We start from the raw sequence: 16,368 nt of genomic DNA on the forward strand, positions 1-16,368 counted from the left end.
AGCAGCTCCATTAACTTCTCTGAAGAAAGCATGCGGACGAAGCCCAGAAAGGGACAAGGACCTGACGGCATCAGGCCAATGCAAATTTAGCCTCCCTGTGCCAAGTGTATGACTGAACTACATTCAAGATGGCTGACCTCTTGCTCTCTGTACTGCCCCTGCTTGACCAATTCCTGCTTCACTCACATCACTGTCCAGTTCTCTCAATCACAGCGCTTAATCAGTAACTGCCTACATGCGTGGCCTGTGCCAGATGCTGGTTTCCCTAGTAACTGATGATGAGCCAACCTGATGACAGTTCCCCCTAGAAATGGTGGTCCCTTCTCCCCAGTGTAGGGGAGCAAAATTTACCACCCCAAAACATCTCTTTGACATGTGGATTATTTCAAGTTGAGAGCAAGACCCAAAAGACTCAAACAAAAACCCTCCTTTTTATCTCCTACTTAACTGCCTAAGGAATGTAGATAGAGGACCTGTTCAGGGGTAAGGGAGGTGGGGAGCTATCACCATAGATAACTACATACAGTATGAGTTAGGTGTGTAGACAGGGAGGAAACTAGCAAAGTCTGTTAGTTAAAATTTCTCTCAGGTCCCAATGTCTGTGTGGCCCAACAAATATCTGTATACCTAACACTTGCTTTTCCTTCTCCAGGTCAATCACCTTGCTCCCTTTTAAGTCTGAAAACACTATGCCCAACATCTTCTGTCTTTAGCTAAAGGTGATGTTTAAGGCGAGGGCTTCAGACATTTTGGTGAGTTACTCAGTTTCCCTAGATTTCTTCCATATATACATGTCCTTAAACTTTGATTTTCTCCTGTTAATCTGTCTCATATCAATTTAATTCTTAGACTAGCCAAAAGAACCTAGAAGTTTAGAGGAAATGATTTTCCTCCCCATTACCAGCAAACTTGAAATCCAGCTTTTCATTATGGCACCAGCCTCCTCTCTGAATAAACCCATAACCAATGCAGAAAAGTAGTCGTCAACTTTCTCCACTAGATAAGCCTCCTGAAGAAGAGACATCTATGACACAAAATAAAGCCGACTGGCACTTTGGGCCAGAAGGAAGCTCGGCGACTCCTTGGAAGCATGGGTTTCCTCTGAGAGCTCTGGGACTTCTGGTTGGAGTCCTCAGTTCTCCACATATGGGTATCAACTAGTCACAGCCTAAAGGAAAGGCATTCTTCCCCTCCGCCCTGGGTCCAATTCAGCTCCATGCTAATTAGCTATTGTGGCCTCCGGCAAATGACTCAACCTCTTTGGCCCTTGTGTTCTTAACTGAGAACTGTTTCGAAGTTTGAATGAGCTCCAGGAGTACTGGAGTGGGTTGCCATTTCCTTCTCCAGGGATCGAACCCGGGTCTCTGGCATTGTAGGCAGACGCTCTACCGTCTGAGCCATGAGGGAATCCCATATATGAGAAGTCTTTGAGAGTATGGGTCAAACATTAGCTTCTTTTAACTTTTTAAAAAGAGTGCTTAAAAGAAAATGTGCTCAAGAGAAGGGGAGATATATGTATGTATACTAATAGCTGATTCATGCTGTTGTACAGCAGAAACTAATAAACATTATAAAACAATTATCCTCCAATTAAAAAAAAAAAGGCAATGTGGAAGTTGGTGGGCAGAAAACCATTGAGGAAGTGATGCTTCCACAACCCTGAAGTAGAATTTATTCTCCACTTCAGAGTTGGGAACATATCTAGGTGCTCTAAATTTAGGGCTGAACTCCATGGAACAAAGCAGACAGCAAACAGGGCCAGAGCCTTTACAGAAGGCCTGCCCCCTCCCCTCCATCAACCCTGTAAGAGAACATAACTGCAACAAAATGAAATGCTGATGAGTTGGAGAACCCATGAAGAGCCCATCATTTCTTCCTTCCACAAATACTCCCAACCCTGTGGTATGTGGTAAGGAAGCCACAGACTTCCTCTGTGTCCTGACACCCTTCTGAGGTCAGTCCCTCCGTGATTAGCGTTAGGTCCTGTGCAAATCCTGCAGAAGGCTAGAGGCACTCGTTAACCAACAGGTCAGAGACAGATCCTGTGCAACAGCACCTGGGTGTTACTTGCCAGGGTGCCCCTCCCTCTGTGGCAATACATGATTCAGGGTGAAGTAGCCTCATGCCCGGAAAATTTATGAGACTTCAAATGCTTCCCAGAACTTTATATAATTCTTTGCAAAACTACCTCATACTTGAGAGAAAGTCAAATGGAGAAAAATAATTTGACCAAATGTTTTCCATCAGCATATTCTTCTTAGGGAAAGGAAGAATTCGTTCTAAGGGCATAACAAAACAGGGTACTCTGAAAGTATTTGTCTATTCCTGTAGGTATTTGTCTAGAAGTAGACATTTACATGGGGCTTCCCTGATGGCTCAGCAGTAAAGAATCTACCTGCAGTGCAGGAGGTGTAGGAGCTGCGGGTTCAATCCCTGGGTCGGAAAGATGCCAGAGGAGGGCATAGCAACTCACTCAAGTATTCTTGCCTGGAGAGTCCCACAGACAGAGGAGCCTGGAAGGCTGCAGTCACAGGGTTGCACAGATTTGGACACGACTGAAGTGACTTAGTACAGCACAGACATTTACATGATACAAAAAATAGAGCATCAAGACACTAGACAAACAGGACAGGAAGTGAGGCCTGTTGAATGATCTTAAGATCATAAGCTGTGATTTCTTGTGGCTTTATAAAATAAATTTAAGTTACGGAAAAAAATATTTCTCCATGGTACACCCTAGTTTCCAACCAACGTGGGGCTTCTTAGACCTTTCAAACAAATCCTACTGGGAAAATTCTGAAATCCATATGTTACAGTAGTAGAAGTCAGAAGCGGGTTAACAAAATGAATGTGTACAGCCAGCCAGAAAAAAGAACACAAAAGCAAAATAATACTGCATCAACTATTCCTAAGTTAGCAAAACATGGTATATTAGAAAAAAAGAAAGGAAATATGGTTTGGAATAGTATGCAACCATTAAAATTCTATGCAACCTGTTGGCATAAAACATTGTTCACAACAAATTAGGTAAAGAGAAATTACAAAGTAATATGTGTAGATGATCACAATTTTGTCAGTATTTATTAGTGTAAATGGATATGTATTTCCTTTTACTGATACAGATTCACATATACTCAAGATATAGAAGTATACAACCATTTATGCTTGTATTAGTTTCCTAATGCTGCTGTAACAAATTACCACAAACTTGGTGGCTTAAAACAACAGAAATGTATTCTGATAACTCAAGGGTAAAAGTCTAAACTGAAGATATTGGCAGGGACGTGTTTCTTTTGGAGGTTTCAGGGGAGAATCTATTTCCCCATCTTTCAAGCTTCTCAAGATCACCCTCCTTCCTCGGCTTGTGGCCCCTTTCTCCATCTTCTCAGTCAGCAGCCTAGCATTTTCTCCTCTCTCTGGTCTCTTACAAAGATCCTAGGAAGTACATTAAGGCCATCTGGATGATCCAGGATAACCTCATCTCAAGACCCTCACCTTAATTATATCTGCAAAGTCTCTTTTACCATGTAAAGTAGTATATTCACATGTTCTGCAGATTAGGACATGCATGTCTTTGGGGCTAGTATTCCATCTACCACATTAATAATGGTTATTCCTGGCTGGTGAGACTATGGGAAATTTTTGTTGTTGATGAGCTCTGTTTTCTTTTTCTAAAGTCAACATATATTATCTGTGTGATTTTTTTAAAAAGTTTGCTCTTTGGGTGACAAATATTCTAAAACTGGATTAATGTGATAACTGCACATCTCAATACATTTACTAAAAGTCATTGAGTTGTATACTTAAAAATAGGTGAATTTTATGGCATATTTCAATAAAGTTAAAAACAAAAACCAAAATATAATGCACAGTATAACAAATACAGACAACAACATTATAATCATCAAACTTGCTCATTATCAATTATCCAAAACCCCCCCAAAAAATAGTAACTATATACCATGACAGAAGGGCTTCCCAGGTGGCTCAGTGGTAAAGAATCTGCCTGCTAATGCAGGAGACTCAGGTTTGATCCCTGGGTCAGGTTTAATCCCTAAGTTGGGAAGATCCCCTGGAGTAGGAAATGGCAACCCATTCCAGTATTGTTGCCTGGGAAATCCCATGGCCAGAGGAACCTGGCAGGCTATACAGTCCATGGGGTTGCAAAGAGTCGGACACAACTGAGCAGCTGAACACTAACCATGATAGAGGTGCTAATTATCACTACAATGGCAATCACATTACAATATATAAACGTATCAAAATAGCACGTACACCTTAAATGCACACAATGTTATACGTCAAATATACTTCAACACAAGAAGCGAGAGTTGGCATTTACTTTCAAATAGCTCAACAAAGAGAAAATATAGTTTTACACATACAGAAAAAATAAATACATAGCAAGATGTTAACAACTGGTGAATCTAAGTGGAGTTCACTGCACAGTTCTTTCAACTCTGACATAGATTTAAATTTTCCAAAAGGAAAATGGGCAAGGGGAACAAGGAGAAAGGCCAGAGCACCTCTAGAAACCAGAGTTATATCTGAGCATTCAAGTCTGAGGCTGGACTTTAGCTTCTATGCTTTGGCTCTCAAGGGGCCCTATTCCAAGCACTGTGGAAGCAGCAGTTAGTGCTGCTCAGTTTACCCTAGAAGGCACCCAGAGCTCACCTCTTCCTTCCTCACCGTACCCCAGGTGAGGAGGGACCACGATCCTCCGCTTCTCTCCGATGCAGACACCAAGTAAACCTTCATCAATCCCAGGAATCACGTAGCCCTGCCCAATGTATGTGTCAAAAGTGCGGTTCCGCGAGTAGCTGGGAAAGAGGAAGAGAGCTTGATCACAAGGGACGCCGCAGCTGCTGTGGAGTCGGCACCATGAAGCATCCAGAGCGCGGAGGTCTCCAGACCAGAGGTGGGGTGCACCCTAGAGCTGGAGGACAAGCCAAGAAACGTGCTCCCCTGAAATGGTGAACAAGGGTCCACACACAGCGTGGGAGCTGCTTCCAGAAGAAATGCTCATGGAAAGAAGCCCTCCAGCACTTGACTTTAGTCAGAGTATGAATTGGATGCAGGTTACAAGAAGCAACCATGCAGGAATGTAGCTAATGGAAACAGGACTGTACTCTGGGGACCATGTTTAGTCAATGAAAAAAGCATCAAGGGGTCCTTAACAGAAACAAATAATTTTTCTGTTAGCTCTTGTAAACAGTTTTATTTAGAAGTTTTAAAGTCTTCTATTACTCTAATTTAAAGTTTCAAAGGAAAGCCAAATAAGGGAAAAAAATTAAAAAGAAATTAAGAATTTCTCTAAAGAGGAGAACACCTGTTTATGTGAGACATGAATATTTGGACTGCCAGAAAAGTAGTGTATGTACTGAGAGCAGTTTAACTCTCCCGTCTCCACCAAGGCCTGGATGAACCCTCCCTGCTGTAATTGCTGTTCATCAAGCCACCTCCTGGTGAGTACCTGCCTTTCTCAATGCCTCTGGCAGGAGACCCAAGCATTCCGCTCAGTGGAGAGATCCAACCTCTCTGGTTCTGATTACACTATGAGTTCAGAGAGAACAGGGATAAATTTCCCAAAGCCTGATGATTCCAGAATAAAATAATAAAACTTCATATGTCAGGTCTGCTACCAAATTGAACTGCAATGATCTGTGCCCATTACCCACCCTTACATGGCACAGATGTGGCAAAAAGCTTGTCCTGAAAGAGCCAGTTCACTATCAGTGTCACTTCATCAAACACAGCCCAAGGATGATGGCCTCAGAGAGAATGGCCAGCAGTGGTGCAAGGGAGATGAAAAGGCAGAGCTGTGAGGGGCTCTTCCTTCTCAACACCCCTCAGGGACCACAGAGCCACAGGGCATGAAGAAATGATAGTATCAAGTGATTCTCCTCACCCAGAAAGCAGGTTGTCTACATAATTATCGGTATTTCATTGTATATGAATGGAAGACCTATTAAATTCATCACACTAGTTCCCTGTGAAGAGGGGAACTAGGAGGTTGATGGTCAAGGAGAGGGGGAAAATTCTTCATTGTTTATCCTTTTATACCTCTAGAATTTTAAATCATGTCAATGTATCACTTAATAGGAAAAAATGATGTCTAAAAAGAAAAAGAATATTCTCTATCATACAAATTGAAAAGGTACAATAGCTAAAGGTGTGATAGTGGCCCAGGAATAACAACTAGATCACTGGAAAGGGATAAAAATTCTAGACAAAGACCCAAAATGTATATAAGAATTTAGTACATAATAAATGTCAGATTTTAGATGAGTGAGGAAAAGACAGTTATTCAATAGTGTTGGAAAAACTAGCTAACCATCTGGAAAAAAACATTTAGATCCTTATGGTCATACTGAACACCACAATAAATTCCAGATGGATTAAAGATCTAAACATGAAAGAGTTTACAAGCATGGAGAGAGTCTGTGGAAGGTTTTTAATATTTGCCTCAAGTGGTGAAAATGGAAGGGGTTGATGTGAAATTATTACATTTTACTAAATATCTTTGCATTGTTTCACTTATACAATAAGAACACAATAGTTTCTCAAATAAAAATTCTAATAGAGAATATTTTAAAGGATAAAAAAATAAAACAATTAGAAGGGCATGAGGAAAATACAGGTAAATATTTATATACCCTAGGTGAGGGGAGAGACTTTTAGAAAAGTATCCAAAACAATATACATATATATATATATATATATATATGTAAGAATTTATATAAGATTAAAGGAAGCCATAAAGTAGATGTGGAATGCATTTAACAATATAAAAGGTTATATTTAAAACAGATCAAAAATCACAATAACCAAAATTAAAATGCAAATAAATAAGCAATATGCCTTCAACAATATGCAACCATAAAAGAGTTAATATCTTTAAAGTATCAAGATCTAAATGAATAAGAAAAGGACAAATACCAATATCCTCAATATAAAAACAGGCAAAAGACACAAACAGGTAAATTGCAAAAGAAAATATCCAAATAGTCGATAAATATTTGAAAGAATTTCAACCTTAATAGCAATCAAAGAAATTCAGGTTAAAATTATAAAATTCTATTTTTCTCCTATAAATTAGCAAAGATAATTTATAAATGATACCCAATGTTGCTGAGTTTGCAAGGAATGGGGTACTCTTAGTGATGTAAAACCTTCCTTGAGGATAGCTTGGAAGTTATGTCAAAAGCTGTAAAAACGGGGCAATGGGATGATCCAGAAGGATGGGATGGGGAGGGAGGTGGGTGGGGGGTCCAGGAAGGGGAACACATGTAAACCCATGGCTGATTCATGTCAATCTATGGCAAAAACTATTACAATATTGTAAAGTAATTAGCCCCCAACTAAAATAAATAAATTTATAAAAAAAATAAAAATAAAAATAAAATGCAAAAAAAAAAAACAAAAAAAAACAAAAGCTGTAAAAATACACATAACCTTAGATCTAGAGATTCTTCTAGACATTTATCCTAAGGAAACAATTATATTATTTAAGATTTTACTACAAAAGTAAGTACTGCAGCTCTACTTAGAACATCAAAAGGTAGAAAACAATGAGGATTGATTACTAAATTAAGGCAAATCTTTATAATGAAATATTACTTAGCTCTTAGGATGAGTTAGATCCCAGTATACTAAAATGGAAATCTGTTTGAAACCTAAGAATACTGTGGTTCCATTAATAAGGGAAGAAATCTGGTATCTACTAGGAAAATGGCCTTTCAACTAGAAATATAATTCCAAGGAATAAAAGACAGAACCAAGCTCATATGTGATTAATCACACACATGTGCACACACACACAGATACACACACACTGAATTGTTTTTTGATAGAAAAAGAATAAAAACAACTCAATGTCATCAGTGGGGAATGGTTAAATAAATATGGTATGTTCATCCAATTCACTACATAGACAAAAAATGAGTTCTCTTGATGCATTAATATGGAAAAAGTCCCAAAGTGAAAAAAAGCAAGAAGCAGAATAGTGCATATAGTACATAGCATTATATTATGTATGGATATATAATGCATAATGTTATATGTGTATGCATATAGTATTCTATACACTATATTCTAAAAAGGGAGAAGATATTAATAATATAACAATTGTATTTGATTATATCTGCATTAGAAAAAAAATCCACACATTTGAAGAATAAGAAAAGAAACTTATTAATAAAAGTGGTTAACTCTAAGTGGCTTGTGGAGAGGGGGATGTAAGGTTGGCAGGGATGATTAATACAACATATCTTAATGCATATTTTGTTTTAATTTTGAACAATGTAACTATTGCCTTTTTCCAAAAAATCAAATGAAAAATTTAAAAGAAGGGATCCTAGGAGCAGGAAAAATGAATTATGCAAATAAAATTACACCATATAAAAATTCTTCTGTAATGTTTCTGGATGACTAATTAAACAGGAAGTCTCTTACCTCAGAGAGACAGGAAGACTGCTGTCACTACTTGTTTGCTCTATAGGAAGCTAAAGGAATGTTTTCCAAACAACACAAACCAAATACCTGTTGCCTGATCAAGACTGCAAGCTAAGCCTGATAAACAATACAAAACTGAGTAACAACAGGCTCAGTAATTAGCCTCCTAATTAGTATCAGGATGGGAGCATAATGCAGCCAAACAGTTCCTGCAGCAGATAAGTCATCAAAGTTTGCAAAGCACTTCCACCTACCTTCTCTCTTTAATCTAACCATCTCTTTGAGAAAGGTGCTAACAACAGGGGAAAAACTGAAGCTCAGAGAGGTTAAATGCTTTAGTGCGCCACACACAGGACCTGGAATCCAGGTCTCCTGATACTAGGTCTGTTCTCTTTCCATCCTACGGCCTGGACTTCCCTTCCAGTCACTTCCCGTCTCAGACTCCAGAGCTGGGTTTGTACTTGGATAGTTGAGCACAGTCTACAAGGATGGTGGGAGTCTTAGTATGAGCCCTCCTGTTTTCCTGCAGACCCATCTCCCACAGAGCCCAGGGAGACTGTTCTCACAGCCTCTGAAGGTATTCAGTATCAAACAATACAAATCCATATTGAAGATGAAAATACTAACTCCAGATCAGCACTGACATGTATACAGATCATGGTCCCGCCAGCTGTAAACTATAGTTAATAGATGTTTTGGTCAGTGAAGACCCTGTTGTTTGCTCACCTGGAATCAAAGAATGTGCCATCCAGGAGCGTGCCATTGTAATGATACCTGAGAAAGTCCCCGCTTTGACTTCGCCGCTCACAGTTTTCAGGCACTACTTTATTCTCAATGGAAATGCCATCCTTAGGGTTATGAAGGTCCAACAACGCAACATCAAACACCAGAGATGCCTGACCAGGAATGTCTTTCCCTAGAGTGGAATGAAGTAAGATGATGAAATCAGGACACAAGATTTAGGAAGTACTGTAACTACAATTCAACACCCACCACATTGGTGTTACACATTCCTTGAAGTTTTCAAGCCAAGGAAATAAATGTTCTTTCACGTCTTGGGTGGTTCCCCATGGAACATTCTATCTCACTATGGTGTCCAACCATGTGGGCTGACAGGTATAATTTGAAGCCTGACTTCCTCAGAAATAGGAGCAAACCGATATTAATGACATGGAGACCACTGTAACCACACTTTCTATGCTTGTGCTTGCAAATCAAGGCTCCATGGGAGTGGTTATGCACCCACATGCAAACCCAAATACATACCTCTGTGGTCTTCTGTTTGTGTACAGATGCAAATCACAGACATTCCAAAGCTTGGATATGGTTCTGGAGAACACTACATACACTTGTTCTTCGGAACTCACAGTCAATTTTCAAAAAATTTATTTTATTGAAGTATAGTTGTTTTATAATGTGTTAATTTTTGCTGTATAGCAAAGTGATTCAATCATACATATATATATTCTTTTTCATATTCTTTTCCATTATGGTTTACTACAGGACATTGGCTGCAGTTCCCTGTTCTATACAGTAGAACCATATTGTCCCTCCATTTCATACACAATAGTTTTCATCTGCTAATTCCAAACTCCCAATCCATTCCTTTTCCACCACCCTCCCCCTTGGCAACCACAAGTCTGTTCTATGTCTGGGAACTCACAGCCAATTTTTTAAAGAGGCAAAAATTCAATCCTTTAAATGCACCCAAAACAACATATAAACAAAACTAAAGTTAGCTAAGAGGGGAAAAGAAAAATGCCACCCACAATCCAAAATAGAAATAGTCCTCAAATCATATCTATCTCATTTCAGGGTGGCACTGCTTCTCTTGGATACTCCTGACAGTGAGAACTTATTGACTATGTGCAATGGGTTAACCTACACGAATAGATTATTGGGCACTATCTCTTCTTGTAGAGATCAACATCCACCAATACGTAACTCTAAATCCAGGACACTGGGATAAAAGGAAGTTAGTTACCTGATAAACCACCTCCGTCAGCACTCTTACTTGCCATTTGTGATGCCATAAAAGGAGAAGGCCTGGGCAAGTGAACCACTGGGCATGCCAAGCCTGTGCTCCTTCAGCTGGCTCTGTGGCAGAACCACCCCTCCCCCCCATCTCCTTCCCTTCAGAGGAATGGTGAAGTCTGCTGAAAGTGGGCTGCCAAGCTGGCCTCTGGAATGCCAGGTGTGATCAATCCCTCAATTATAGGTGTGGGTATGGGAGGGTGTGTGTAGAATGTTAATCTTTTGTACTTTTCTGTATCTTTTAATTTAATAGAAAACAGAACCCCTTAAAGTAATCCTGAAAGTGAAGTGAAAATGTTCGTCACTCAGTCGTGTTCGACTCTTTGTGACCCCATGGACTGTAGCCACCAGGCTCCTGTCCATGGAATTTTCCAGGCAAGAATACTGGAGCGGGTTGCCATTTCCTTCTCCAGGGGATTTTCCTACCCAGGGATCAAACTCACATTGCAGGCAGATTCTTTACCGTCTGAGCCACCAGGGAAGCCCTAGTATTCAAATTTTTCAAGCATTATTATAGGTACTACTTGAATATTGGCTTTTTTATAACAACTTTCAGCTCAGTTCAGTCACTCAGTCGTGTCTGACTCTTTGCAACCCCATGGACTGCAGCACACCAGGCCTCCCTGTCCATCACTAACTCCCAGAGTTTACTCAAACTCATGTCCATTGAGTTGGTGATGCCATCCAACCATCTCATCTTCTGTCGTCCCCTTCTCCTCCCACCTTCAATCTTTCCCAGCATCAAGGTCTTTTCCAATGAGTCAGATCTTCGCATCAGGTGGCCACAGTACTGGAATTTCAGCTTCAGCAACAGTCCTTCCAATGAACACCGAGGACTGATCTCCTTTAGGATGAACTGGTTGGATCTCCTTGCTGTCCAAGAGACTCTCAAGAGTCTTCTCCAACACCACAGTTCAAAAGCATCAATTCTTTGGCGCTCAGCTTTCTTTATAGTCCAACTCTCACATCCATACATGAGCAGTGGAAAAACCATAGCTTTGACTAGACAGACCTTTGTTAGCAAAGTAATGTCTCTGTTATTTAATATGCTGTCTAGGTTGGTCATAACTTTTCTTCCAAGGAGTGTCTTTTAATTTCATGGCTGCAGTCACCATCTGCAGTGATTTTGGAGCCCCCCAAAATAAAGTCTCTCACTGTTTCCACTGCTTCCCCATCTATTTGCCATGAAGTGATGAGACCAGATGCCATGATCTTAGTTTTCTGAATGTTGAGTTTTAAGCCAACTTTTTGACTCTCCTCTTTCACTTTCATCAAGAAGCTCTTTAATTCTCCTTCACTTTCTGCCATAAGGGTGGTGTCATCTGCAAATCTGAGGTTATTGATATTTCTCCCAGAAATCTTGATTCCAGCTTGTGTCTCATCTAGCCCAGCATTTCTCATGATGTACTCTGCATGAAAGTTAAATAAGCAGGGTGACAATATACAGTCTTGATGTACTCCTTTATCAATTTGGAAACAGTCTGTTGTTCCATGTCCAGTTCTAACTATTGCATGTTGACCTGCATACAGATTTCTCAGGAGGCAGGTCATGTGTTCTGGTATTCCCCTCTCTTTAAGAATTTCCCACAGTTTGCTGTGATCTACACAGTCAAAGGCTTTGATATAGTCAATAAAACAGAAATAGATGTTTTTCTCGAACTCTCTCACTTTTTCGATGATCCAGTGGATGTTGGCAATTTGATCTCTGGTTCCTCTGCCTTTTCTAAATCCAGCTTGAACATCTGGAAGTTCATGGTTCACACACTGTTGAAGCCTGCCTTGGAGAATTTTGAGCATTACTTTGCTAGCGTGTGAGATGAGTGCAATTGTGTGGTAGTTTGAGCACTCTTTGGCATTGCCTTTCTTTGGGATTGGAATTAAAACTAACCTTTACAACTTTATTGAGATTTAATTCCCATACAATTCACCTACTTAAATTTATGCCTGGATAGCTGAGCAGAATGTCAAAGTATAAAGCATTTAAAATAACTGTTTCAAATTATTTATTTTAAATATTTAAATTATTAATCATTTGTTTAAAATAAATGAATAACATTCCTCACATCAGGCTAGGCATCTTGTTTTATCTGGTACATCATATGCATGTGGATGAGGACAAAAGGATTTGAGAGTCAAGGAGAATGAACTTCTACTAGCCAAGGATGACACAATTTGAGTATCAATAAGATAATAACGTATTTTGAGGAGGGGAGAATTAAGATATATTTATGGTAGCTGCTTTATTTTTCTTTTAGAAGGTTTTTAAAGAAACTGCCTACAGATCCAAAGTACCAAAAGTAGAAGTCAACAGGAGAGAAAGCTCCCCTCTCCTGCTCTGTAGACCTAGGGCCAGGAAACATAGCTTGGAAAACATTATATTAGGGGGTTATTAGAAGTTGGGTACCACTATCAGTAAACTTCTTAAAGAGCATCACGTTTTCATTTCTTTCTTTCTTTCTTTTTTTTTTCCTGGCCACACTGCTCGGAGGTTTGTGGAATCTTAGTTCCCTGATCAGGGATGGAACCCATGCCTCGTACAGTGGAGGCTTGAAGCCCTAACCATTGGACCTCCAGGGAACCCCTCATTTCTGTTAACTACATATATCAGCTTGTTTAAATGGCTGAAGGTCTCATTGTTGTGTCAGCCTGTCAGTGTGATTAAAAGTGCCTGAAATCCAAACATGAGTAACTAAGAAATTCTATCTATCAGCCAGTAAATAGTTTACCATTTGCCTCCACAGTGAAACTATAAACTGGACACGAATTCAAATTAATGTATCCTCTAAAATTATATCAGTACTTTGCATTTATTCACATGGAGCTAACGCCACAGGTAAAACCCATTAAGGAGGTACAAATCAGTGAAAAAAAATGACAATTTTGGCAACATATGCTGAATTTCTACCTTGATGGCTACAACCGTTAGACTACCTAGTTCAAATCTCATTTCAAAGAAGGGAAAACATAGGTTGGAGAGGTTGGTGCCTAAGGTTACAGCTTCTGAGGCAATGACAGGCAACTTACTTAAGAACAAAAATGACCATGAATAGATGGAGATTTCTGCATCTTAACCATCAGTCAGCAGATGACCTAGACTAGCACTGTCCACCAGAACTTCCTGCAGTGATTGGAGTGCTCTGTATCTGCCTGTCCAGTACAGTAGCCCTCAGCAACAAGTGGCTTTTAAGTACCTGAACTGTGGCAGTGTGACCAAGGTACAGAATTTAAATTTTTATTTAACTTGATTTAAATGTTAATAGCTAAATATAGCTGGTGGGTACCCTATTGGACACTGAAAGTCTAGACCAAAAGTTCTGGTGGGTTTCACACAGTAAGTTAAACCAACCACTGCAAAAGAAATAAACACAGATGAGTATAGCTTGAAGAATGGGAAGGACTTACCATTTCCATCTTCTCCATAGGCCAAAAAAGGAGGAATGGTGATGATGCGTTTTTCTCCCACACACATCCCCAACAGCCCTTTATCCATTCCAGGAATCAGCCAGCCAATTCCCACATAGGTATCATACGTTTTCATGCGATTGTGACTGAAAACCAATGAGAAAAGGGAGAAGTTCCATACCATGAGGGCACTTCTAACTCATCCTTCAAAAGATTTTTGTTACCTCAAACTTAGCTAACCAATGGATTCATACCCATCCCTGGAGAAAAGGCAGGTATGCACCTTTGTTCCCAATCACAGGGCAGCTGGGAACAGTCCCTTCTCTGGTTGCTCCATGGCCATAAGAAGTGGATGAGACAGAAGGAACTAAGGGGCATTTCAATGATACTAGTACAGATAGCAGGACTCACCTCGAATCAAACAGTGTCCCATCCAAGAATGTTCCGTTGTAGTGGTATCTTACAAAATCAGATACCTGGATGGTCCGAGGACAACTGGGAGGCTTGAAGTAAGTGTGAATCTGAACCTGATCTTCCGAATTCCAAATATCCATCAGAAGTACATCAAAATGAAGCACTGAATCTGGGGGGATCACACCAGCTAGAAAATAAAGAGAGCTCACGTTGAGAAGCTGCTGCCTTTCAAAGAAACATCATGGATGCTGCCAAGGTGAATGGAAGCCAGAAGGGCTCAAGAGGTCACATACAATTCCAAAATGAGTGATGTTCCCTCCAAATGAAAAAAAAAAATTCTTTTTGTCCACACCCTTCAGCTTGTAGGGTCTCAGTCCCCCAACCAGGGATTAAACCTGGACCACAGCAGTGAAAGTCCATTATTCTAGCCACTAGGCCAGCAGAGAACTCCCTCCCAGTGAAACTTAAAAGAGGAAAAACAAAAATTTCCTCTCAACAAGAATAACATTCAGTATACCTGTGTTAATAACACTTCTTTCATATCTAGAATAAATAAACTTCAGATGAAATTTCAGCCGTGTGTGAGTGTTTACTGCTTCTCATTTTCTGCTACCTGAAGCTTCCAAAGACTCTCTATTCTGCCTGACTGAAGAGCCAGCAAATGTTCTGGCTGTTTCGGCAAATGTTTTCACAAGTGCAAAACAAACACTTACAAACGCCATCACTTCCATAGGCCAGCTTTGGAGGGATCTTCACAAACCGCCTCTCATTTACACACATCCCGACCAGAGCTTGGTCCATCCCTGCTATCAGCTGTCCTTTCCCCACGAACACATTGAAAGTGGAGTCTCTGTCGTAGCTGGAGACCCAAAGGGGAAGGAAAGAGAAGACAAGTATAAATAAGCCAACGTTAGTTAAACCAACCTGTAAAAAAGTACCCATGGACACAGTGAGGTCCCTGCAAAGCAACAAACCCACAGATCTATTACTGATGCATGCAACATCTTCACTGGACAGGACTTTCAGGGTTGGGATTTTTCAATTACCTTGAATATTGCCAGCAAATCTAGTCAGTTAAGCATCAGCTTAACTCTCTAGAAAAAAAATAGAGAGTAGAAAATGGCAACCCACTCCAGTATTCTTGCCTGAAAAATTATGATGAACTAAAATCCAGGGGGATCACAAAAGAGTTGGACATGACTTAGTGATTGAGCTTGCACACACACAATGTATAATATATCATTTTTACTGCTGTGTAAAGCAAATAAAGATCATTCTCAAAATATTATGGCTTAAATAATATATATGTCACGTTTGTTGCAAAATAGCTTACCAATTCTTCCATTAAAAAAAGAATCGCTTACTCCATTTCTATGTGATTGGTACCTAAGAGCAACATCACAGATACGAATGTGCAAATTAATACTAACTTTCTTTTCCAAATTTATTTTTTATTGAAGCAGAGTTGAATTACAATGCTGTGTTAATTACTTCTGTACAGCAAAGTGACTTAGTTATACATACATGTGTGCATGCTCAGTCGCTCAGTCATGTTCGACTCTTCGCAACCCCATGGACTGCACCCTGTCAGGCTCCTGGAATTTTCCGGGCAAGAATACTGGAGCAGGTTGCCATTTCCTATTCCAGAGGATCTTCCCGACTGAGGGATCGAATCCGCGTCTTCTGTGTCTGCTGCATTGGCAGGCAGATTCTTTACACTGAGCTACCTGGGAAGCCCATATATATGTATATATGTATGTGGATATACATTATTTTTCATATTTCTTTTCCATTATGGTTTATCACAGGATACTGAATCTAGTTCCCTGTACTATACAGTAGGACCTTGTTGTTTATCCATCCTATATGTACACCAGTTTACATCTGCTAATTCCAAACTCCCACTCCTACCCTGTCCTACCCCTTTCCCCTTGGCAACCACCAGTCTATTTTCTAGGTCCCTGATTTTGTTTCTGTTACTAATTTGCCTTTCTTTTCTTTTAAGTCACTAAATTAAACAAAGATGCAGTGTGGTGTAGCATGAAGGGCATTTGAACTCTCTTA

At 39.9% G+C, this 16,368-nt stretch overlaps 1 protein-coding gene across 3 annotated transcripts in view; it reads right to left on the reverse strand.

Moving 5' to 3' along the window:
* FKBP9 (FKBP prolyl isomerase 9) overlaps positions 1-16,368 on the reverse strand; it is a 42,711-nt gene that overhangs the window by 13,140 nt on the left and 13,203 nt on the right. The window contains exons 2-7 of one of the 3 annotated variants that reach the window (XM_081533604.1): positions 15,018-15,163; positions 14,454-14,491; positions 14,298-14,301; positions 13,891-13,968; positions 9,181-9,370; positions 4,675-4,820 (exon numbers count right to left, since the gene is read on the reverse strand). In XM_081533604.1, coding sequence (XP_081389730.1) covers positions 4,675-4,820; positions 9,181-9,370; positions 13,891-13,968; positions 14,298-14,301; positions 14,454-14,491; positions 15,018-15,163 — 602 coding nt within the window. Of the gene's footprint in view, positions 1-4,674; positions 4,821-9,180; positions 9,371-13,890; positions 14,037-14,297; positions 14,492-15,017; positions 15,164-16,368 lie in introns of all 3 variants that reach the window. The other 2 variants (XM_081533603.1, XM_081533605.1) reach the window with 2 other exon arrangements.

The sequence above is a fragment of the Giraffa tippelskirchi genome, chromosome 10, assembly GCF_054371585.1.
Source record: "Giraffa tippelskirchi isolate mGirTip1 chromosome 10, T2T-mGirTip1v1.2.pri, whole genome shotgun sequence".
Taxonomy (NCBI): Eukaryota; Metazoa; Chordata; class Mammalia; order Artiodactyla; family Giraffidae; genus Giraffa; species Giraffa tippelskirchi.